The 23,723-nt window shown below is 37.8% G+C and overlaps 3 protein-coding genes across 15 annotated transcripts in view; 1 reads left to right on the top strand and 2 right to left on the bottom strand.

Moving 5' to 3' along the window:
- The window catches only part of Itpr (Inositol 1,4,5,-trisphosphate receptor), a 153,440-nt gene extending 145,893 nt beyond the window's left edge, over positions 1 to 7,547 (bottom strand). For 2 of the 12 annotated variants that reach the window (XM_073983166.1, XM_073983217.1), the window contains exons 1-2: positions 6,924 to 7,547; positions 2,314 to 2,642 (exon numbers count right to left, since the gene is read on the bottom strand). The gene's annotated coding sequence lies outside the window, so the exon portion shown is untranslated. Of the gene's footprint in view, positions 1 to 2,313; positions 2,781 to 6,820 lie in introns of all 12 variants that reach the window. The other 10 variants (XM_073983173.1, XM_073983242.1, XM_073983178.1 and 7 more) reach the window with 9 other exon arrangements.
- Positions 1 to 23,723, top strand: part of Nmdar1 (glutamate ionotropic receptor NMDA type subunit 1) — a 55,608-nt gene that overhangs the window by 13,817 nt on the left and 18,068 nt on the right. The window contains exons 2-3 of the mRNA XM_073983266.1: positions 10,879 to 11,084; positions 11,571 to 11,696. Coding sequence (XP_073839367.1) covers positions 10,917 to 11,084; positions 11,571 to 11,696 — 294 coding nt within the window. The 5' untranslated portion in view covers positions 10,879 to 10,916. The remainder of the gene's footprint in view (positions 1 to 10,878; positions 11,085 to 11,570; positions 11,697 to 23,723) is intronic.
- LOC141402318 (mitochondrial sodium/calcium exchanger protein-like) lies at positions 11,737 to 19,733 on the bottom strand. 2 transcript variants are annotated; one of them, XM_073983283.1, is made up of 9 exons: positions 19,600 to 19,733; positions 19,320 to 19,540; positions 18,936 to 19,264; positions 18,794 to 18,868; positions 16,436 to 16,471; positions 15,909 to 16,378; positions 15,523 to 15,757; positions 12,057 to 12,130; positions 11,744 to 11,995 (listed from the first exon to the last, which is right to left on the bottom strand). In XM_073983283.1, the coding sequence occupies exons 1-9, from the start codon at positions 19,681 to 19,683 to the stop codon at positions 11,762 to 11,764; spliced, it is 1,758 nt and encodes a 585-aa protein (XP_073839384.1). In that variant the 5' UTR covers positions 19,684 to 19,733; the 3' UTR covers positions 11,744 to 11,761. The 2 variants fall into 2 exon arrangements, with proteins under 2 accessions (XP_073839389.1, XP_073839384.1); XM_073983288.1 differs by lacking the exon at positions 19,600 to 19,733 and having other exon boundaries at positions 11,737 to 11,995; positions 19,324 to 19,508.

Raw genomic sequence — 23,723 nt, 5'->3', positions numbered from 1 at the left:
TGCTTCTGAAGACACTTTCCAAGGGAAGGGGTGCTTCTGAAGACACTTTCCAAGGGAAGGGGTGCTTCTGAAGACACTTTCCAAGGGAAGGGGTGCTTCTGAAGACACTTTCCAAGGGAAAGGGTGCTTCTGAAGACACTTTCCAAGGGAAAGGGTGCTTCTGAAGACACTTTCCAAGGGAAAGGGTGCTTCTGAAGACACTTTCCAAGGGAAAGGGTGCTTCTGAAGACACTTTCCAAGGGAAAGGGTGCTTCTGAAGACACTTTCCAAGGGAAAGGGTGCTTCTGAAGACACTTTCCAAGGGAAAGGGTGCTTCTGAAGACACTTTCCAAGGGAAAGGGTGCTTCTGAAGACACTTTCCAAGGGAAAGGGTGCTTCTGAAGACACTTTCCAAGGGAAAGGGTGCTTCTGAAGACACTTTACAAGGGAAAGGGTGCTTTTAAAAACCCTTTTCATGGGAAAGAGTCCTTCTAAAGACCCTTTCCAAGAGAAAGGGTGCTTATGAAGACCCTTTCAAGAGAAAGGGTGCTTATGAAGACCCTTTCAAGAGAAAGGGTGCTTATGAAGACCCTTCCAAGAGAAAGGGTGCTTATGAAGACCCTTCCAAGAGAAAGGGTGCTTATGAAGACCCTTTCCAAGGGAAGGGATGCTTCTGAAGACCATTTCCGAGGGAAAGATTGCTTCTGAAGACTCTTTCCAGGGAAAGACTGCTTCTAAAGACCCTTTCCAAGGGAAAGACTGCTTCTGAAGACCCTTTCCAAGGGAAAGGCTGCTTATAAAGACCCTTTCCAAGGCAAAGGATGCATCTGAAGACCATTTCCAAGGGAAAGGGTGCTTCTAAAAACCCTTTTTAAGGGAAAGATTCCTTCTAAAGACCCTTTCCAAGGGAAAGGTTGCTTCTGAAGACACTTTCCAATGGAAAAGGTGCTTCTGAAGACACTTTCCAAGGGAAAGGGTGCTTCTGAAGACACTTTCCAAGGGAAAGGGTGCTTCTGAAGACACTTTCCAATGGAAAGGGTGCTTCTGAAGACACTTTCCAAGGGAAAGGGTGCTTCTGAAGACACTTTACAAGGGAAATGGTGCTTCTGAAGACACTTTCCAAAGGAAATGGTGCTTCTGAAGGCCCTTTCCAAGGGAAGGGATGCTTCTCAAGACCCTTTCCAAGGAAACGACTGCTTCTGAAGACCCTTTCCAAGGGAAAGGCTGCTTATAAAGACCATTTCCAAGGCAAAGACTGCTTCTAAAGACCCTTTTCCAAGGGAAAGGGTGCTTCTAAAGACCTTTTCCAAGGGAATGGGTGCTTTTAAAAACCCTTTCCAAGAAAAAGGGTGCTTCTAAAAACCCTTTCCAAGGGAAAGAGTCCTTCTGAAGACCCTTTCCAAGAGAAAGAGTCCTTCTAAAGACCTTTTCCAAGGGAAAGGAAGACACTTTCCAAGGGAAAGGCTGCTTCTGAAGACCCTTTCCAAGGGAAAGACAGCTTCTGAAGACCCTTTCCAAGGGAAAAGCTGCTTCTAAAGACCCTTTTCAAGGGACTCTCCGCAAATTCTGGTACGGATGTCCACATTGACCATTCAAAATGTAAAAAAACTTTACCTTGGACCCAAAGACCAGTCCGTTATGACCTTTCAAAAACGAGCTAATGTTGTTCCTATAACCTGGAGTACAGCTATTTATCGGGGATATGTATACGATAAATAACTCATTTTAATTGGTCGCGACAGGTATTTTAGAGCAGCAATGGCCATTCGTGAATATCACTGTGGTGCTACTGTATGTTCTCGATTGCCAGGTCAGGCAACATAAAATTTGCAAATTTGCGGTGGCAAAAATACCCCTCAGCGCAATGTAGGCGACATTTCCTGAGTAGTATAACCATGTTAAACTTTTCTAAAAGTGGTGTCTTCAAATACTATGTTCGGATTCGGCTATAAAAAGTAGATCCCATATCATGGGAAATTGTGTGCGGTTGCTTGATGATGGCCATCGTTCTTTAAGATTTTTTGGGCCATAATCTCAGGAAGAATGACATTGACCTCGGCCTTAAAATAATTATAAACAGGATCAAACAACGGTGGTAAAAAATATAAAACGATTCTGGAACAGCCCTTAAAATACATAAGCTGCATCAAACATTTTTGAACGGACGACCCACATTTGATTTAGGTCGAACATATCCTGTGTTTCATGTGCTTCGCCTTTTATGATTTGTTTTCCATTCCTTTTCATTTTCATATTCACATCATAACAAAAACTTTGTTTCCATATTAAAAAACCTTTCTTTTGTAAGAAGATCGGCATAATTTGTCGACTTACCATAAATTGTTGTACAAAAAGTTAAACAATGAACTCCCTAAGAGAGTTATGACTTGTTCTGCTGTTTTGGTGATTTGTTTTTGGCGGCAAACGGCAAATAAGTTTAGTTCCGTTGTTGATGCCGTAGGTTTATGATAAGATCAGGTAGGTTGTTGTTGATTGTGGACTTAGTCGTCGTTGCCGTTGTTTTAGTAATGATTTATTTATTTATTCAACACTTTATTTTTTGTTTTGTTTTAATTTTTTTTTCACTTTCGGTTTATTTGCTAATTTATTTTATTTATTGTTGCTGTTGTTGTTTTTTATTTCTACTTCACACACACAATATTCTATGCAAAATTCAAAAGAATTTTTTTTTTATTTTCTGGATATTATTCACATTTTGTGGTTGTTCTGCTTATACTGTGTCGTGTACGGTGTGGTTGACACATTTTGTGGGACGATGTTTTGGAATGTGTCATTATTTGCTATTTAAAACGAATTTACAAAACGAAAAACAAATTGGAAATTTGTTTAAGGGATGGTGGGTAACACATATGAAGAAGTATAATCTTAGTACTCCTTGGACCGCTTCTGGGTTCATCCTATCTCAAGTGAATGTAAAACTCACCGTGGTTTCGCCGTGGGTTACCGTTAACCTACGGGGCACAGTGTCACGACCGTGGCCAAAAATGGTAAAAACCAAGTACCTCGTAGTACAAAATTATTGATGGGAATTGATAGAAACCATATGAACTAGAAGGAATCTGAATTTTGATATTGATACGTCAAGTAGTTTTTCTGTATGAGGTTTTAAATCCGGCAATTGTAGATAATCGGTATTTTTGTCTTTTTTTCCCAAAATTAATAAATTATATTTTGCGCAAATATTTAAAAATTAAAAGTAACAGTCACTACAAAAATAATTTCTAAGTTGTCTGGGGTACACTTTTGTTTGTATGTAAATACCTATTTTTGGTCCGATTTACGTCAAATTTTGGGACTGGGCAGATTTTTGGCTTCTGATTAAATTGCAATCGAAACATATGACATATGCAAAATTATGCAAAAAATATTTCAATAATAGGTACAAAAATGTTTGCATGTACAATTTTTCTGTTTAAAATTCTTTTCAGAGAAGTAAAAAAAAAATAGAGAAATGTATAACCACAGCCTCAACCTTCAAAATACCGAAAATCGGGAGGTATCGTTCTATGGGGGCTATATGAAGGCCTGAACCTAAACCGACCAATTTTAGGTGGCAAGTTGTTTACCCCCAAGAAAGACTTAATACCAAATTTCAGCCATTTTGGCGGGATATTGAGGCCACAACCTTCAAAATACCGTAAATTGGGAGGTACCGTACTATGGGGGCTATATGAAGACGTGGACCTACACCGACAAATTTTAGGTGAAAAGTTGTTTACCCCCAAGAAAGACTTAATACCAAATTTCACCCATTTCGGAGGGATATTGAGGCCACAACCTTCAAAATACCAGAAATCCGGAGGTACCGTTCTATGAGGGCTATATGAAGACGTGGACATATACCGACAAATTTCAGGTGGAAAGTTTTATACCCCCAAGGAAGACTTAATACCAAATTTCACCCATTTCGGAGGGATATTGAGGCCACAACCATATAAATACCAGAAATCCGGAGGTACCGTTCTATGGGGGCTATATGAAGACGTGGATCTATACCGACAAATTTCAGGTGGAAAGTTGTTTACCCCCAAGAAAGACTTAATACCAAATTTCAGCCATTTCGGAGGGATATTGAGGCTACAACTTTCAAAATACCGAAAATCGGGAGATATCGTTCTATGGGGGCTATATGAAGACGTGGACCTATACTGACAACTTTCAGATGGAAAGTTTTATACTCCCAACGAAGACTTTATACAAAATGTCAGCCATTTAAGTGTGATGTTGAGGCCACAACCTTCAAAATATCGGAAATCGCGAGGTACCATTCTATGGGGGCTATATGAAGACGTGGACCCAGGCGGACAAATTTCAGGTGAAAAGTTTTATACCCCTAACGAAGACTTAATACCATATTTTAGCCATTTCGGTGGGTTTTTTAGACCACAAATCCTTGTATGTATTTCTGCATATGGTTTTGCATATGCTCATTTTATGCAAATATGTAAAAACTAGCAAAATGCACGCTACTTCGTATGCGGAAAGGGAATAATATACAAATAAACAATATTTAATATGAAAATGGTAGACACTGAAAATTTTTGATGTTAATATACCTATTTTAATTGATATTTAATTTCATTTAAGTACTGTTCGTATACCTTTAGTTCGAATTTCCAAAAAAAGACTTTATCACACCTCTACACGTCAACAGCGACCTACAAAAAACATTTTATACCCAAACATCAATCGTCAGCTCGAAGTATAAAGGTGTACCAAGAAAAAACTTCAATGAGAAGTTTTTCTTTGACAACCTCACACAACCCCGACGAATAAACTATCTCAATTCTACACTCCATGATTCTAAATTTCAGGATCCCAGCTCTATCCGTTAACCCAAAACCAAATTAGTACCACTTAGGACTTTTCGTTAGCAATAAGTACGAATTTCCAAAATTACCTCAATCCTGTACTCCAACACTAATCTTATTTCAACATTTTAGAATTCCATCTCTATCCGTTCAATCAAATCCAAGTAGTATCATATTTAGTACCGTGTTAGTACGAATTTCCAAAAATACCTACATATCTCAATCCTACACTTCACAGTAATCCTAATTCCAAATTTCAGGTTTGCAGCTCTATCCGTTTACCCTAATCCAAATTGTACCAAATTTAGTACCATTAAGTACTTTTCGTACATATAAGTACGAAATGCCAAAACTACCTAATCCTATACTCCAACAGTAATCATTATTCCAAATTTTAGGATTCCGCCTCTATCCATTTATCCAAATCCAAGTTGTACCAAATTTAGTACACTTTAGTACTTTTCGTACACATAAGTACGAATTTCCAAAGCTACCTCAATATCTCAATCCTACCCTTCACCAGTAATCCTAATTACAAATTTCAGGTTTCCAGCTCTATCCATTCACCCAAATCCTAATTGTACTAAATTTAGTACCATTTAGAACTTTTCGTACACATGAGTACGAATTTCCAAAACCACCCTCATATCTCAATCCTACACTTCAACAGTAATCTTAACTCCAAATTATAGGTTTCTAGCTCTATCTGTTCAACCAAATCCAAATTGTACTAAATTTAGTACCATTTAGTACTTTTCGTACACATGAGTACGAATTTCCAAAACCATATCCTTTTATAAACACCACTTGCCAAACTTGATTTCGATACCAAATTTCAAGATTCTAGCTGTAGCCTTTCAAAATATACAATTGGTACTAAATTTAATAACTTTTAGTACTTTCCGTACACTTATAGGTCGAATTTCCAAAAACCCTTTGGTACATCTTTCCAGCTCTCGTGACCCTCGTTCCAAATTTCAGAATTCTAGCTCTTCCCGTTTGCCTAATACAAAAGGTACCATATTTAGTACCTTTTAGTACTTTTCGTACCCTTCTAGTTCGAATTTCCAAACACCCAGCCTTATCTCACCCCTACACACCAACAACAACCCACATTCAAAATTTCAAGCTTCTAGCTTGAGCCGTTTCGTCTGGGCGATGATCTGTCTGCACTCAGTAACTCACTCACACACTCATCACCAAGCTCTTTTATATATGTATATATATATATATATATATATATATATATATATATATATATATATATATATATATATAGATGTAGATGTTTTATATTTTATGAAAGACCCCTACAGGTGATCTATAGAAGATACCTACGATGATCTTCTATAATATAGAAGACACCTACGGAGATTTTCCATAATATACATAGAAGTCACTTACGGCGGTCTCCTATAATATGTATATACGTTCACTATGGATGTATTATATTCTGTGGAAGGCCCCAATGGTGTCTTCTTACCCAGGAAAGCACAGATAGATGTCGTAGGTTCTAGAGAAAATCAAGACAGATGTCTTCATTTATCTACAGTTCTCTTCTCTTTCCCTTTAAAGGCCTTCAATTTAATAGCAGACCACATTTTTGTCTACTAGATACCTAATCTCCCCTAGGATTCAACACGAAATATTATATCCCAAACCGTGGTAATGTCGGTCTTTCTTTAAAGCAATTTGTTTTCAAATCGATTCTCCACCTTTAACACATTTTTTATTGTTCACTGTTTTTTTATTTTATCGTTCCATTCTCCCCTTCAATACTTTGAGGAAAAATTGTTTTTATTAAAAAGCGCCGCTTCTAAGTACAAACTGCACAATAACAAAAAACCCCAGCTTGGCATAAATAAATAGTTACAATAACAAAGATAACAAAAGCAGCAGCACTTCTTAAACCCCCCACAATTCAGAAAATATCAGGCCCAGGCTGGCTTTGGAGCCGTGGCTGCAGCAATAATAGCCACAACAAACCACAAAAAATATCTACATCGTACACGTTACACGACGGTGGCAAGAACAACAACAACAACAACAAAACAACGTAGCAGAAGCAAAAACACAGCCAAAGTACACAAAACACCGCGCACAAACACACACCACACTTGAAAACAAACACGGCCCCAAACGTAACAACAACAAAAAAAAAACCTGTGGCTGAGTAAGACTCGACCCACCGATTGACTCCCTCCGTTCCCAAGACACGATCAAAACGCGCGCACCGCAACAAACGATCCACAGCTTTTTTCGACTTGAACTTACACGACAGACGACGGCATGAAAGACAAAAATAACAACAACGAAGACGTCGTCGTCACGAAAACGACGACTGAAAAAAGACAAAAAAAATGTTGCTACGTATTAAGACACGACGAGACAAACGAAAATTAAATATTAAAATTATGTGACGTTAAAATAAAAGCTGAATTTTTGTTATTTCCACCCACAAAATCCACACCAAATTTCTGAGGATAATTCTTTTCTATTTTGAATTACTTTTCAATGGATTTGAATTTCTAGGCTCACTTTCTTCAGCTCAAAATAGTTTCTTTTGGGTAGATTTTATTCTTTTTTCCTTTTTGCCTTCTTTTTCTTTGGCTTTTGTTGGTGGTGGGGGGGCTTAACACTGAAGACGACGACGGCCGACGGCGTTTTGTTTCTACGTTAGAATCCAACAAGTGTGCGCTTAAGACGTTCAACTGAGAGTAACCCGAGGAGAAGACTGAACGACGTGGTTTATTAAGCCAACACACAGAGCTCCCCAGCAGCACAAAGTAAAGCACAGTCACACACGCCAAAGAGTTAAATTTTGGGGGAGAATTGAACTGTTTGTTGGCGAGAGTAAGCCGCCCATTGTTTTGGGAGGGGGAAATGAGTAAGAGTGTTATACAGAGTGAGAGAACAGAAGAGGGAGACTGCTTGTTTTCACAAAACAGATGATCGTTTGTTATTTTTTTTTCGGTTAAAAGTGGGGAGGATTGGGGCATAAAAATGATAATGGATAAAAAACAGTAAACAAAAGAAAAAAAGAGTTGCCATAACATCGGAATTATGATAATACGAGGAATTTATAAACAATTATAAAATACTCGTGCATGAGACCTTTCAATGTATAAAACCCCTGAATAGTTCTTCCTTGCTAAAGAAGAGATCATTTATTATGAAGAAGACTCCGAACGATGTCATCATCAATGAAAAAAAACATACCTAAAGAGGTCCATTCTTCAATAGAAAACCACTAAATATGTATTCTATTCTATAGCAGAACTCCATGGCGGTAACAATTCTGCAAACAACCTTCAATTCTAACTAAAGAACACCCATAAAGATGTCTTACATTTTTTAGGAGACCCCTAAAGAGGTCATATATTCTATACAAGACCCCTAAAGAGGTCTTCTATTCTATAGAACACTCCAAAAGAGGTCTTCTATATTATAGAAGACCCCTAAAGAAGTCTTGTGTTATATAGAAGACCCCCAAAGAGGTCCTCTATTCTATAGAAGACCCCTAAAGAGGTCTTCTCTTCTATAGAAGACCCCAAACGAGGTCTTCTATTCTATAGAAGACCCCAATGGGGTATTCTATAGAAGACCCTCAAAGAGGTCTTCTATTTTAGCGAAGACTCCCAAGGATATCTTCTATTCTATAGAAGACCCTTAAAGAGGTGTTCTATTCTATAGAATACCCCTGAAGAAGTCTGGTGTTCTATAAAAGACTTCAAAAGAGGTCATCTGTCCTATAGAAGACCCCGTAAGAGGTCTTGTATTTTATAGAAGACACCTAAAGGGGTCTTCAATTCTACAGAAGACCTCTAACGATGTCTTCTATTCTATAGAGGACCCCTAACGAGCTCTTCTATTTTAAAGAAGACCCCTAACAATGTCTTCTATTCTATAGAGGACCCCTAAAGAGATGTTATATTCTATAGAAGACCCCTAAAGAGATGTTCTATTCTATAGAAGACCCCTAAAGAGGTCTTCTATTCTATAGAAGACCCTTAAAGAAGTCTTCTATTCTATAGAAGACCCCTAAAGAGGTCTTCTATTCTATAGAAGATCCTTAAAGATGTCTTAAATTTTATAGAAGACCCCTAAAGGGGTCATCTGTTCTACATAAGACTCCTAAAGAGGTCTTCTATTCTGTAGAAGACCCCTAAAGAGGTACAGAAGATCTCTAACGAGATCTTCTATTTTATAGAAGACTCGTATAGAAGACCCCTAACTAGGTCTTCTATTCTATAGAAGACCCCTAATGAGGTCTTCTATTCGATAGAAGATCCGTAATGAGGTCTTCTATTCTATAGAAGAACCCTAACGAGGTTATATATTCTATAGAAGAACCCTAACGAGGTCTTCTATTCTATAGACAACTTAATATAGTAGATCCTTAAAGAGGCCTTATGTTCCACAGAAGACTCCTAAAGAAGCTTTTATAGAAGACCTATAAATATGTCTTCTTTTCTATAGAAAACTTCTATTAAAAACCCCTAAAGAGGACTTTTATTCTATAGAAGACCCTAAATAGGTCTTATATTCTATAGAGAACTCCTAAAGAGGTCTTACAGTACAAGGTACCTCTGAAGAGGACTTCATTCTACAGGAGGTCTTATATAAGATAGAAGACCCCTAAATAAGTCTTCTGTTTTATAGAAGACTCTAAAATACCACTACTAAAGTCTCCAACCCACAGCTTCATAATTAAGGCATAGATAGCACAGATGACTTTACTCGGATTTTTTGGTTTTTTAAGGGTTGAGATAAATAACATTTATTCAGATATGTTGAATAGTAGCCGATTATGATATAAGACTTCCAATTACATATTTCGATTTGTCATCTGTCGGATACTAGAGTGGACCACCTGCCAAAAGTAGGGTTAGTACCTTTAGCCACTGTTATCCAAACCCTTTACTTCATAGGGTGCTTGGATGATGCCTATGTCCAGATCCTCCTTAAGCAGAACGACCCACAGGTTGTCTGAGGCGACCCTACATTGTTTTTATTTGATGTGCACGACTTTAAACATCAGTTTTATTTGAAGCAGATAGCCCCATTTAGCTGAATGTTGTCGTTATCGCTGTCATCTTCATTGCCTTCCCGATTCGGAACAAGCGAGCGTGGAATCTTTGCTTTGGCTTCCCTTTTGCCAAAGAACAGCGCGTTCCTTAATCTCTCGAGTGGTGATTATGGATTGCTCGACCATTGGAACTTCTTCGAAAGGCATTTCAGCAGATTGGAGCTGTTGCACACTATATTGGGCAACTAAGCTATGGCACGAGATAACATCGGACTTTTCGCAGGCAGATGTCGTTCCAAGCATCTCTAAGTTTAGTTTTTTTTTTGCAGGAATCCCTTTGACTACTCTTCCTTGCATTTGATTACCCTAAAACCACAATTCATCACGATAGAGTCAAAATGGAACAAAGGATAATCCTCTTTCCGTTCCATAACCAGTACAGACAATTTTGTTTCTAGTTTACCTTAACGACATCGTTGGAGGGTATTTTTGTTGTAAATGATCCTTCAACTTTTTACGCCTAGCAGGCTTTATGTCATCCGCCCGGGAACTTTATAGTTTAGAAGTAGAGGGGCGATAGTCGATTTGTAACATTTTAGCTATCTCATAATCCTTAACAATTTGTGTTTATGCGAGCTTGTACGTCTTCGCATGTTCGTGCACTGAACCGTTAGCAGCATCCTTGGCAATTTTGCCGAAAAAGAACTTCGACTTTTGGTACAGAGTCTTCCGAACTTCTGATGAGCGTTTTTGTTGGCATGCGAAGTTATTCCATCTTTCGGGACGGACAGGTTCGTTGCTTTTTTAGTGTTTTGCTAATGAAGTGTGTCAGAACTGTTTCCAGTGCTGGAGGCTGGAGGCTGAAGTTAATGTATTTTCCCATATGTTATTCTCACAAGTGTGCATAATACGCACTGACGGCTTGTCCAGACTAGGCTACTAAATAATTACATCAAACCTTTGATCTATAAAAATATGTATATAGGGCGCTTTTTAAAATTCTTTAACTTATTACTATCCCTCTGTCGTCTTTTACAGATAAAATGTTATAAAATCGATATCCAAAAACGAAAAAAATGTTTCAAGATCAGAATTCTACAAAATATACCGCTTTAGCGGTTTACATTTTACTGCTGCTTACACCACACCTTATCCTCGCAAATGATTCCAGCGATGAAACCTACAATATTGGTGGAGTACTGGCGGACAATATCAGTAACAAGACATTTGTGGATGTTATATCGGTGAGTTATTAATATGGAAACAGATACTCTAATAGAGCGGCGAGTAGCTCTTCTAATATAAAACTTACCTGCTATTCGCATTTAAACCCAATTTGCAATCTAAGAAAAGACCTAAGGATTTGAAGAGCCTTTATGTGTTTTGTTAGAAGCCAAAAAGAGGTTTAAATAGAAATCTAAACTGGATGTCTTAGAGGTAGTTTACACCATCTATCGATGTCATATGCCACGAATTCCATATCTACCCACGCAGGCAATGTGGAGACGTAATTTTATTACATTTTTGCTGGTGTGGACGCGCAAAGTAAATGGCGTAAGGAAAATCCCCAATATTGCACATATTAGCGACTATATAATGATAGAAAATTTCATGTCATATGACATTTACATATAGTGTAAACTACCCCTTACAGAAGATAATGGTCATCCTCTATTAGAAAACTCTTCTTCCGTTTGAATTCATATCAATCCTTTTCACCTTTTTTCCAGGAACTAAATTTCAATTCAAAATACAAAACCAGTCGCCGCATGACCTACTATGGCAAAACGATACGCATGGATAAGAATCCCATAAAGACGGTGTTCAATGTTTGTGACAAACTTATTGATAAAAGGGTAAGTTTACCTCCCATCGCCTTTTATTTTAAATTTATTCGGGACAATCATGAGCATTCTCCCCTTTAGTCCAACTCCTCCAATTTCATATCCATTCGATGATCACTGCCAAAAGTGTGAATAATTTCCATTTCACCAAGAAATGTAAAAATTAAAAATATCAAATAAATGAGAATCATAAAGATGCCAAGGCTGCGTCTTAGTATAAAGTTGGCTGTGCTGGCACCAAATATTAGTAAAACCAGTCCCGTTATTAAGAAAACGGTTATATTAACACCCATTGTACCTTCGGCAACATTCTGTAACGAAAGGGACAGTTGTGTGAGGGATGCATATCGTAAAAAGGATTGTTGTCGATACCTTTTTATTGGTACGAAGTTCATCGGAGATTCCCGCTTTATATGTCATACCAAGACCAATACCTATAAGGGTGTCTGAAAAAGATGAGAATATTTTATAGAATAAAAGGAGATCTTTTAACAAAAAAAAAAAAAAGAATTTCATTGATAGGACTACCAGGCTATCTCATAGAATCCAAACCTCAATGGGAAGGTCACGTGATCTTCTATGGGAAAATCATGTGATCTTATGTAAAAAGATCAAGTGATCCTCCATGGGAAGATCATGTGCATTTCTATAGAAATATTATTTGATTTTCAATGGGAAGATCAAGTGATCTATGGGAAGACCAAGTTGTCTTCTACGAGAAGATCAAGTGATCTTCTATGAGATGATTACCTCACCTTTTATGGGAAGATGAAGTGATATTCTATCGGAAGGGCCAGCGATCATTTATGGGAAGTTACAGTGATCTTCTATGGGAAGATCAAGTGATATTCTATAGGAAGATCAAGTGATCTTCTATGGGAAGATAAAGTGGTCTTCTATGGGAAGATCAAGTGATCTTTTATGGGAAGTACAAGTGCTCTTCTATCGGAAGATCAAGTGCTCTTCTATGGGAAGATCAAGTGATCTTCTATGGGAAGATCAAGTGATCTTCTATGGGAAGATCAAGTGATCTTCTATGGGAAGATCAAGTGATATTATATAGGAAGATCAAGTGATCTTCTATGGGAAGATAAAGTGGTCTTCTATGGGAAGATCAAGTGATCTTTTATGGGAAGTACAAGTGCTCTTCTATGGGAAGATCAAGTGCTCTTCTATGGGAAGATCAAGTGATCTTCTATGGGAAGATCAAGTGATCTTCTATGGGAAGATCAAGTGATCTTCTATGGGAAGATCAAGTGATCTTCTATGGGAAGATCAAGTTATCTTCTATGTGAAGATCAAGTGATCTTCTATGAGACGATTACCTCTCCTTTTATGGGAAGATGAAGTGATATTCTATCGGAAGGGCAAGCGATTATTTATGGGAAGTTAGAGTGATCTTCTATGGGAAGATCAAGTGGTCTTCTATGGGAAGATCATGTGATCTTCTATGGGAAGATCATGTGATCTTCTATGGGAAGATCAAGTGATCTTCTATGGGAAGATCAAGTTATCTTCTATGTGAAGATCAAGTGATATTCTATAGGAAGATCAAGTGATCTTCTATGGGAAGATAAAGTGGTCTTCTATGGGAAGATCAAGTGATCTTTTATGGGAAGTACAAGTGCCCTTCTATGGGAAGATCAAGTGATCTTCTATGGGAAGATCAAGTGATCTTCTATGGGAAGATCAAGTGATCTTCTATGGCAAAATCAAGTGATCTTCTATGAGATGGTCACTGATGGTCACTTCACCCTTTATGGGAAGATGAAGTGATATTCTATCGAAAGGACAACCGATTATTTATGGGAAGATCGGGTAATCTTCTTTGGGAAGATCAAGTGATCTTTTATGGGAAGATCAAGTCATCTTCTATGGGAAGGTCAAGTGATATTCTATCGGAAGGTCAAGTGATATTCTATCGGAAGGTCAAGTGATCATCTGTGGGAAGATTAAGCGATCTTCTATGGAAAGATCAAGTGAACATCTATGGGAAGATCAGAATGGGTCTTTCTTTCGGGAAGGGTCTAAAGAAGCACCCTTCCTTTCAGAATGGATCTATCGAAGCACCCTTACTTTCAGAATGGGTCTATCGAAGCACCCTTTTTTCCGGAAGCACCCTTTCTTTTAGAAACGGTCTGTAGAAGCACACTTTATCTCTGAAAGTTCTGTAGAAACACCCTTTATTTCAGGTAGGTTCTGTAGAAACACCCTTTATTTCAGAAAGGTTCTGTAGAAGCACTCTTTATTTCAGAAAGGGTCTGTAGAAGCACTATTTATTTCGGGAAAAGTTCTGTAGAAGCACTCTTTATTTCAGAAAAGTTCTATGGAAGCCCCCTTTCATTCAGAAAAGTTCTATCGAAGCACCTTTTCTTTCAGAATTGGTCTATCGAAGCACCCTTTATTTCAGAAAAACTATATGGAAACACCCTTTCATTCAGAAAGGGCGTATCGAATCACCCTTTTTTCAGAAAGGTTCCGTAGAAGCAGCCCTTATTTCAGAAAGGTTCTGTAGAAGCACCCCTTATTTCAGAACGGTTCTGTAGAAACAACCTTTATTTCAGAAAGGTTCTGTAGAAACACCCTTTATTTTAGAAAGGTTCTGTAGAAGCACCCTTTCTTTTAGAAAGGGTCTATCGAAGCAGCAAAATCATGTGATCTTCTGTAAAAAGATCAAGTGATCCTCTATGCGAAGATCATGTGAATTCCTATAGGAATATCATGTGATCTTCTATGGGAAGATCAAGTTATCTTCTATAGGAATATCAAGTGATCTTCTATAGGAAGATAATGTGATCTTCTATGGGAAGATCAAGTGATCTTGTATGGAAAGATCAAGTGATCTTCTATGGGAAGATCAAGATCTTACTTTCAGAATGGGTCTATCGAAGCACTCTTTCTTTTAGAAAGGGTCTGCAGAAACACCGTTTATTTCAGAAAGGTTCTCATAAAAATCATTTGATCAAGTGATCTTCTGTGTATAGATCAATCGATCTTCTGTGTGAAGATCAAGCGATCTTCAGTGGGAAGATAAAGCGAGCTTCTGTGGAGAGATCAAGCGGTATTCTATTAAAATTTCAAATGATCTTCTATAGGAAGATCAAGTGGTCTTCTATGGGAAAATCAAGTGATCTTCTATGGCAAGATTAAGTGATCTTATATGGGAAGATCAAATGATGTTCTAGGGATCACATAGGATTCTCCTACAAATCAAAAGATTTTCTATGGGAGGATCAAGTGATCTTCTATACAAAGATAAAGCAATCTTCTAAGAGAAATCGACTAATGTTCAGTGGGAAAGTCAAGTGATCTTCTACTGGAAGATAAAAGTATTTTCTATAGAAAGATCAAGGGATTTTCTATGGGAAGATCAAGCAATCTTCTAAGAGAAGTTCAACTGATCTTCAGTTGGAACTTCAAGTGATCTTCTATGGGAAGATCGATGGATTTTCTATGGGAAGATAAATCAATTTTTTCAATGAGCGGATTAAGTGATATTCTATGAGAAGATAAAGTGATCTTTTATGGGAAGATTTTCTATAGGAAGATGGAAGTGAATGGAAGGAAGTGATATTCTCTAGAAAAATCAAGTGATGTTCTCTGTTAAGATCAAGCGATCTTCTCTGAAAAAATCAGGCAATCTTCTATGGGAATGACAAGTAATCTGCTAAGAGAAGGTCAAGTGATCTTCTAGGGGAGGAATAAGAGATCTTCTATGGTAAGGACAAGCATTCTTCCTTTAGAGGATCAATTGATTTGTTATGGAAAGATCGAGTGATCATCTATGGTAAGGTCTCCTAAATGTTTTATTCCTTTATAAAAAAATATCCATACTTACTAAACATTGGACCACCAAAGCAAGCGGCAAAGCCCATTTTCTGATAGCCCTGGCGAGCCAAAGCCACATTTGCAACCAAATCGCCAATACTATTGCCCCATGCCAAGAGAGTACAACCCAGAAAGGAATTGCTGCGTTGTGTTGTCAAGCCCAAGATATTTAAAATGCTGATGGTTTCCGCGGCACAGGCATAGATGACATAAATTGAACCCATTGCCGACAATATGGCAAGGTACTACAAATATAAAAAGATTTAAGATAAACACATAACAAAGAAGTTTTACTTAATCTACATTACAGGGAAATAATTATGCTCCCTTTATTTCGGCCCTCTTTGCTCTCTATAATTTTACAGTTATCAAAGCATCCGAACCAATTTCCCTTACCTTATGAAATTCTGGTGTTGTATCAGTTCGACTATGGCAAAATGCCAGCACTGCCAGTGGCAATGTCGGAATTATCGATGTCGCCCATAAGGGAATTCCACCATAAAGAGCATATTCTCCTCCCACAACCGCCCACAAAATAAAAAGCGGCAACGTTATCAATTGCATGCAATTTAGTAACTTCGACCAACCATGATCTTCCAGTTCAAAATCCACAATTGGTATTAAAAGCTTTAGGGAAAATTGTATTGGAGCTTTTAGTACTATGATGAGATGTTTCAATCTACTGCCTTCTTGCCATTCTTCTTGGTCAATTGGATTTAGGGTCTCGAGAAATTGTTGAAACAGCAAATAATTTGCATTGTGGTCCACATTATAGGGTATAGAGTTCGGCTCGATTTGCTGACTACAACTGCGTGAATGTATCTCAAAGTGTGCCTCACGCGACAAACGTGAATAGTATTCGGAAGCTAGGAAAGAAGGATAAATGTAGAACGGTAACATCACATTTAGAATGAGTTACTTACAGGCACTTGAAAGGCTCCGTGTTTCGGCTTTTATTGCTGCAAAGAAGACAATATTTATTTAAATAGAAATCTTTCCATAGAAGCTAACTTGATCATATAAAAGAAGATCTCCTTCACATTCTTACAGAAGATCACTTGATCTTCCCAGAAAAGATCACATAGTCTTCCGTAGAAAATCACTTGACCTTCTTAATGAAAATCAATTGAACTTCTCTCTTTTTCCAATGAAATTCACTTTATTTTCTCTTAGAAGATGACCTGATTTTACATCTTCACTCGATCTTCCGCTAAAAGATCGGTTGGTCTTCCCATAGAAGGTCACATTGTCTTCCCACTGAATATCAGTTGATCACCCCTTAGAAATTATTTGATCTACCCAAAGAAAAGCATTCGATCTTTATTAAGAAGACCGCTTGATCTTCTCAAAGAAAATCACTTAATCTTACAATAGAAGATCTTTTGAAGTTCCCATAGAAGATCACACATCATCTTCCCCTTAAATATTAGTTGATCTTGTATAGACCCTATATAGAAAGGGTGATTTTATAAAGAAAGAAAGAAAGCTTCTATACACCCTTTCTGAATGAAGGGGTGCTTTTATAGACCCTTTCTAAAAAAGGTGCTTCTAAAAAACCATTCTGAAAGAAAGGGCTATTCTATAAAACCATTCTGAAAGAAAGGGTGCTTCTATCAAACCATTCTGAAAGAAAAGGTGCCTCTTTAAAAACATTCTGAAAGAAAGGGTGTTTCTATAAAACTATTCTGAAAGAAAGGGTGCTTCTATACAACTATTCTCAAAGAAAGAGTGCTTCTATACAACCATTCTCGAAGAAAGGCTGCTTCTATACAACCATTCTCAAAGAAAGGGTGCTTCTATACAACCATTCTCAAAGAAAGGGTGCTTCTATACAACCATTCTCAAAGGAAGGCTGATTCTATAGATACTCCATTTCCCATAGAAGATCACTTAATCTCCCATAGAAGATCACTTAATCTCCCATAGAAGATCACTTGATCTTCCATAGAAGATCACTTAATCTCCCATAGAAGATAACTTGATCTCCCACAGAAGATCACTTGATCTCCCATAGAATATCACTTGATCTCCAATAGAAGATAAAAGACTCTTTCCAAAAAAGATCACTTGATCTTCTTACAGAATATCACTTGATCTTCTCACAGAAGGTCAATGGATCTACCCAAAGAAGTTCGCTTGATCTTCCCCTAGAAGATCATAGATCTTCTCATAAACGATCACTTGATCTTCTCATAGAAAACCACGTGATCTTTCCATAGATGATCATATGATCTATACATCGAAGATCCCTTATTCTTCCCATAGAATATCACTTGATCATCCCGAAGAAGTTAGCATGATCTTCCCAAAGAAGATCGTTTGATCTCATTTTCCAAAAGCGAATTACTTGATCTTTTTTAATCGCAGATCACTTGATCTTCCCACAGACGATCAATCTATCTTTCCCAAGACGATCACTTGATCTTTCCCAAGAAGATCACTTGATCTTCTCATAGAAGATCACTTGATATTTCCATAGAATATCACATGATCTTCCCCAAGAAGATCGCCTAATCTTCTCATAGAAGATCGCTTGATCATTCCAAAAAATATCACTTGATTTTCCCATAGAAGATCACTTCATCTGCTCATAGAAGATCTTTGCATATAATTGATATTCTCCTGGAAGATCATATTATCTTTCCATAGAAAGTTACCTGAATTTCCATTGGCAATCACTTACTAATCCTCTAGAAGATCTTTTTTATGGAAGATCGCTTGATCCACTTATAGATGATCAGTTGATCTTCTCTCATTCAAGAATAGTCGATGGAAAAATAGAGGATATTATGATGAAAAATCAGTCGGTTTTCCAAAGGAAGATCAGTGGATTTTCTGTGGGAAGTTTTTTGAATCTTCTGATGGGAAATCAGTGAATCTGTTGAGATCTGTGAACTTCTGAGAAATCAGTTGTCTTCTGATAGAAGATCTGTGGATTATCTGATGCAAGATCTGATAGAAAATCTTTGGATGTTCTGATAGAAAGTGAGTAGTAGATCAGTAGGGTCAGCTGATATATGATTACAGTTCCTTTCTATAGACAAACAGTGGGGTTTTTTTATAGAACATTAGTGAATCTGCTGACGAAACGTCAGTCATGGAAATAGGAAGCATTTTCAAACAGAGAATCAGTTGACTGTCCGATAGAATACGATTGGGTCCTATGATAGAATGTTAGTGGAGCTTCTTGTAGTACATTATTGGATCTTCTTTGGCATCTTCTTATACATCTATGAACCCGTAAATAGAAGGTGTGTGAAACCGGTTGGCACCAGTCTTACCTTTCACTTTCTGTACCACCAAATACTGATCCAGGCAAACGACCACAATGTAACACAAATATATTCCCAAAATAGCTGCAAAGAAAACAAACCTAAACCATTAATTCAATCCTTTAAAATCAAACCCCTTGTTCCTACTTACCCGCTCCCTCCACAACACTTATCGCCTTGTCGGTCACCATGCTGTAATCGATAAAAACCACTGCCAGCAACAGGAACAAACAATCCCTTAGAAAATTCGTTGGTTGTGTTACAAACGGTACAAAGGCCACGATGCTTCCAGCCACACAAAATACCACAAAAAGCCCAGCTCCCAAAATGTCAGAATATAAGCGGCGAGATTCACCACTTAGACCCGTAATGCTGGTCATCATATCGGGGGCACAATTACCAAAAGCCAGCAAAGTAACACCCGCAACATTTTCATTTAGGCCCAACATCGAGGATAAGACCTTGAGGGAGGGACAGAAACTGCAAACAGAATTTCGTTAATGATATGATATGCATTTCCTCAGATTTCGCTTACAAACCATCCGCCGTGGAGCCTAAAATTAAGAACAACAAAGCACAGCATAAAAGTAGAGCCACAATACCAACCACCACCAACAACATTTGGCTGGTATCAATTCGACAATAAAACAATTCATTGTAATTTACAATGAAAACATCTTCGGAACACTGTTCTGTGGCGCGAACATAGGCACAACGCTTATCGTGGGGTAGCGTATTGACCAGGGCACATGTTAGCTGCACGAGAGAAAGATATTAATTTATATCCGATTTTAAATCAATTTTTCAATATTTACCGTGTGAACATCTTGCACAAAATTGTCATGCTCTAAAAAATAAGGAAATTTGGAATTGTTGGTATTGAAATTTTCTATTAACATCTGCTTTTTAGTAATATTTATCTAAAATTAATTCTTGTGTTTAAATATTTATTAAAACTTTTGACACAAATGTGGCTACGCATTTTTAACAGGGAGCACATACTTTTAATGTTTGCGCCTAAAGGTATGCTCCAATTTTTAAACACACTATATTATTTATTATTTAACACTATAATTACTTTCCAATAGAAATTTGTTGCAAAAATATGTATGGCCTATTCAATAACATTTTAATTAGAAAATCTTATCGATCTCTCTTCTTTTTACTTGTCTTCTATGGAAATACCTACAGAACTTTTATGCCATGAACATCTTTTTGCCCTTCTATGAGAAGACCTTCCGGGCTTCTATATAAATACTACTAGCTTTATATAAGAATACCTACTAATCTTCTATGTCTGGTTCTATGAAAAATCTTCTGGTCTTTTTAAAAGGACTTTCTGCAACTGATGAGCCAATTCGCCTGGTATTCAATGAAATACCATGAAAAAAATCTTCTGATCTCCTACAAATTTTCTGTGATAAGACCTCTTGGTATTCTGACAGATTTTGTGGTCTTTACGTTTTTAAACGTACTGACCATCTTTGAGCAGACCTTCTGACCTTCCATGAGAAGCATTCCAGCCTTCAATTATCTTCTCACTGAAGTTCACTTGATCTTCCCCAAAAAAAGATCGATTGGCCTTCCAAAAGTAGATCACTCCTTCTATAAAAGCTCACTTGATCTTTCCACAGAAGACCACTTGATTTTCCTATAGAAGCCCACTTGATCTTTTACTGAAGATCTCTTGATCTTCCTAAACAAGCACACTTTATCTTCCCATAGAAGATGACTTGATATTACCATGTTAGCAAGTGATCTAATTTCTTGTTGTAGAATATCACTTGACATGCCCTAAGAAGATCACCTTGTCCATCTCAAGAACATAATTTGATATTCCCACAGAAGGTATGCTGATCTTCCCACAGATAAACACATGATTTTCCCACACCAGATGAATTGACCTTTTCATAGAAGATTAAATAATTTTCTCGCAGAACATCACTTGATGATGAAGATCATTGATCTCAAACGAACTACTGATCTTCACTCAGAACATCCACTGATCCACTTGGAAGATCCAGTGATCTGTGAAGATCAAGTGATCAGATATTCTTCGGGAAGATCAAATTATCTTCAAAAGGAATATCAAGTGATATTTTTTTAGAAGATCAAGTGATATTCTATTGGAAGATCAAGTGAACTTTGATGGGAAGATCAATAATGATGGAAGATCCCTTCCTATATACTACATCCTATAGTAGATCATCATTGATCATCTCATGGAAGATCATTGATCTCCCAATAGTATACCATTTGTCCTTCCTGTCAAAGATCACTTGATATTCTTTTGAAGATAAGTTGATCATTCCCAAAATATCTTCTTATAGAAGATCACTTGATCGTAGATCTTTTGAGTGAAGATCAGTAGTTGAGTAGATCAGTAAGAAAAGGTCAGTGGATCTTCTGAAAGAAGTTCAGCATATCGTTTGAGAGAAGATCATCGGATCTTCCAATTCAAGAGCATCCGATTTTCTGATAGATCAGAATTTCTGAGTGAAGATCGCGTGATTTCGTGAGAGAAGATCAGTGGATAGTTCATCTATTGGAGAGAAGACGAATGGTCCTTCTATATAAGATTTTTGAATTTTATGATGGGATATCTATGAGAAGACCTCCAGGTCTTCTATGAGAAGACCTCCAGGTCTTCTATGAGAAGAAATCCAGGTCTTCTATGAGAAGACCTCCAGGTCTTCTATGAGAAGACCTCCAGGTTTTTTAGAGAAGACCTCCAAGTCTTCTATGAGAATACCTCCAAGTCTTCTATGAGAAGACCTCCAGGTCTTTTATGAGAAAACCTCCAGGTCTTCTATGAGAAGACCTTCTGGTCTTCTGTGAGAAGAAATCCAGGTCTTTTATGAGAAGACTTCCTGGTTTTCTATGAGAAAACCTCCAGATCTTCTACGAGAAGACCTCCATATCTTCTATGAGAAGACCTCCAGGTCTTCAGTGGCCCTGAAAAGGCCCTCTGGTCTTTTGTGAGAAGGCCTGCTTGCTTTTTTATAAGAAGACGTCCTGTCATCTACACATATACCTCCCAGTGTTTTATAAGAAGACATCCTGTATTCTTCCTTCTAGGACAGGACCTCCGGCTCTTCTATGAGAAGACCTCCTGGTCTTCTATAGGAAGACTTCCTGATCTTCTATGAGAATATTTGCGGAATTTCTATGAGACCTCCAGGGCTTCTTTGAGAAGACCTTCTGGCCTTATATGAGAAAACCGCTTGGTCTTCTAGAAGAAAACTTCTAGGTCTTCTATAACAAGACCTCCAGGACTTCTATGAGAAGACCTCCTGACCTTCTATAAGAAGGCCTCGTTGCCTTTTGTGAGAAATCCTCCTCATATTCTTTGAGAAGACCCCATGGTCTCATATGAGAAGGCTTTTAGATCTTCTATGAGAAGGCCTCCAGATGCTCTTTGAAAAGAATTTCTTGTGTTCTATCAGACGATCTTTTAGTCTGTTATGAGAAGTCCTCCTGGCATTTTATGAAAAGACCTCCTTATCTGCTATGTAAAGACCTCCTTCTTTCCTATGAGTTCACTGTCTTCTTAAAAAAGACCTCCTGATCTTCTATGTGAAAACCACCAGGCCTTCTATGAGAAAACCTCCTGGCCTTCTATGAGAAGACCTCCTAATCTTTTATGAGAAGACCTCCAGGTCTCCTATGAGAGGACTTCCAGACCTTCTACGAAAAGACTTCCAGGCGTTTTCTATAAGAAGAACTCATGATCCACTATAAGAAGACCTCCTGATATCCTTTCAGAAAACCTCATGGCCTTCTATGCGAATACCTCCTATGAACATCCTGGCCTTCTATGAGAATACCTTCTGGCTTCATGGTCTTCTATGAGAACACATTTTGGTATTCTGATGAACTGGTGCTATGAGGAGAATTCTTCAGGTAAAATTTGAATATTCTTCTGCTGCATAGCACTAAAATTTACAGACCACACTGTAGCCGTGTAGCTTACCACGAAGTGAACAATTTCTTTATAAGAGATCAAATAGGTTTCTTTGTTAGCATTCCAAAGGACTCTCCCCAGCTACTTGAGCACCATGTTTCCATTTATGATCTTATCGCAATTAGCAGTGCCTTGGACGCCTTAAATAGGCTGTCGAACGTTGCACCCATTACCTTGAGACAGTCAGTGATTTTAATCGGGGAACTATCGACGAACATGTTCAGGAATGCAATGCTCATTTCAGCAGCTCAAGTGGTGAACAGTCTAGAAGTAGGTTACGTGCCGGATATTTGCATATTCCTCAGATGAAAAAAAAACTGGACTGGAGTGCAATTAATTTTTATTCGGATTTCAAAGTATAAGGTTCTGGGCAGCTTTCTATTTCATTGGCCAAAAGCAGGCTGATGATTCCCATGTTGGGCGCCATTTTCTAGCCATCTTAACATTTTCTTATCCTATCCCTACTCGACTGAACTGGAAACTTACAACGGCTATTAAAAAACATTCTGAACCTCATTCCTTGATCCGGTTAAATTATATGTTGACTTAAAGTACCGCCGTTCAAATGTGCCTTAGCTCTAATAATACTTTTTGCATTTCAGCTACTAACTAATATATTTAAACATTCAGCTGCCAATTGATTTCCCTTAGCTCCAATTCCTTTTTCACTCTCCCCTCATCTCCCTCAACACCGCACTACACCACATTACTATCCTTTATGCCTGGCAAACAAGTGACAGGTAATTGAATTGAATATAATTTGCTTCTTCAATTGCTTCGGATGATGATGCTGCTGACAACGACGAACCATGTCCTGTGTATATCTGGCTATTGCTTTCCAAAACAAAATTGCCAGCAATACACCTGAGAATAATTTCATTTACATTTTCATTCAATTTTCCTACTCTCAAGCTTCTGTGCGCTTTTCCTAGCTATCAATTCATTCATCCGCATCGTCATGTTTATCTTTCTCAC

The sequence above is a fragment of the Musca autumnalis genome, unplaced genomic scaffold, assembly GCF_047663935.1.
Source record: "Musca autumnalis isolate F117 unplaced genomic scaffold, ASM4766393v1 scaffold_1, whole genome shotgun sequence".
Taxonomy (NCBI): Eukaryota; Metazoa; Arthropoda; class Insecta; order Diptera; family Muscidae; genus Musca; species Musca autumnalis.
This window is presented reverse-complemented; position numbering and strand designations above follow the sequence as displayed.

Coding starts and splice junctions, on each gene's coding strand:
- LOC141402318 (XM_073983283.1), bottom strand. CDS start 19,683: ATGTTAATAGAAAATTTCAATACCAACAATTCCAAATTTCCTTATTTT. Junction 19,541..19,599: donor TTGTGCAAGATGTTCACACG/GTAAATATTGAA, acceptor TCTCTCGTGCAG/CTAACATGTGCCCTGGTCAA. Junction 12,131..15,522: donor CTTTGGTGGTCCAATGTTTA/GTAAGTATGGAT, acceptor CATCTTTTTCAG/ACACCCTTATAGGTATTGGT.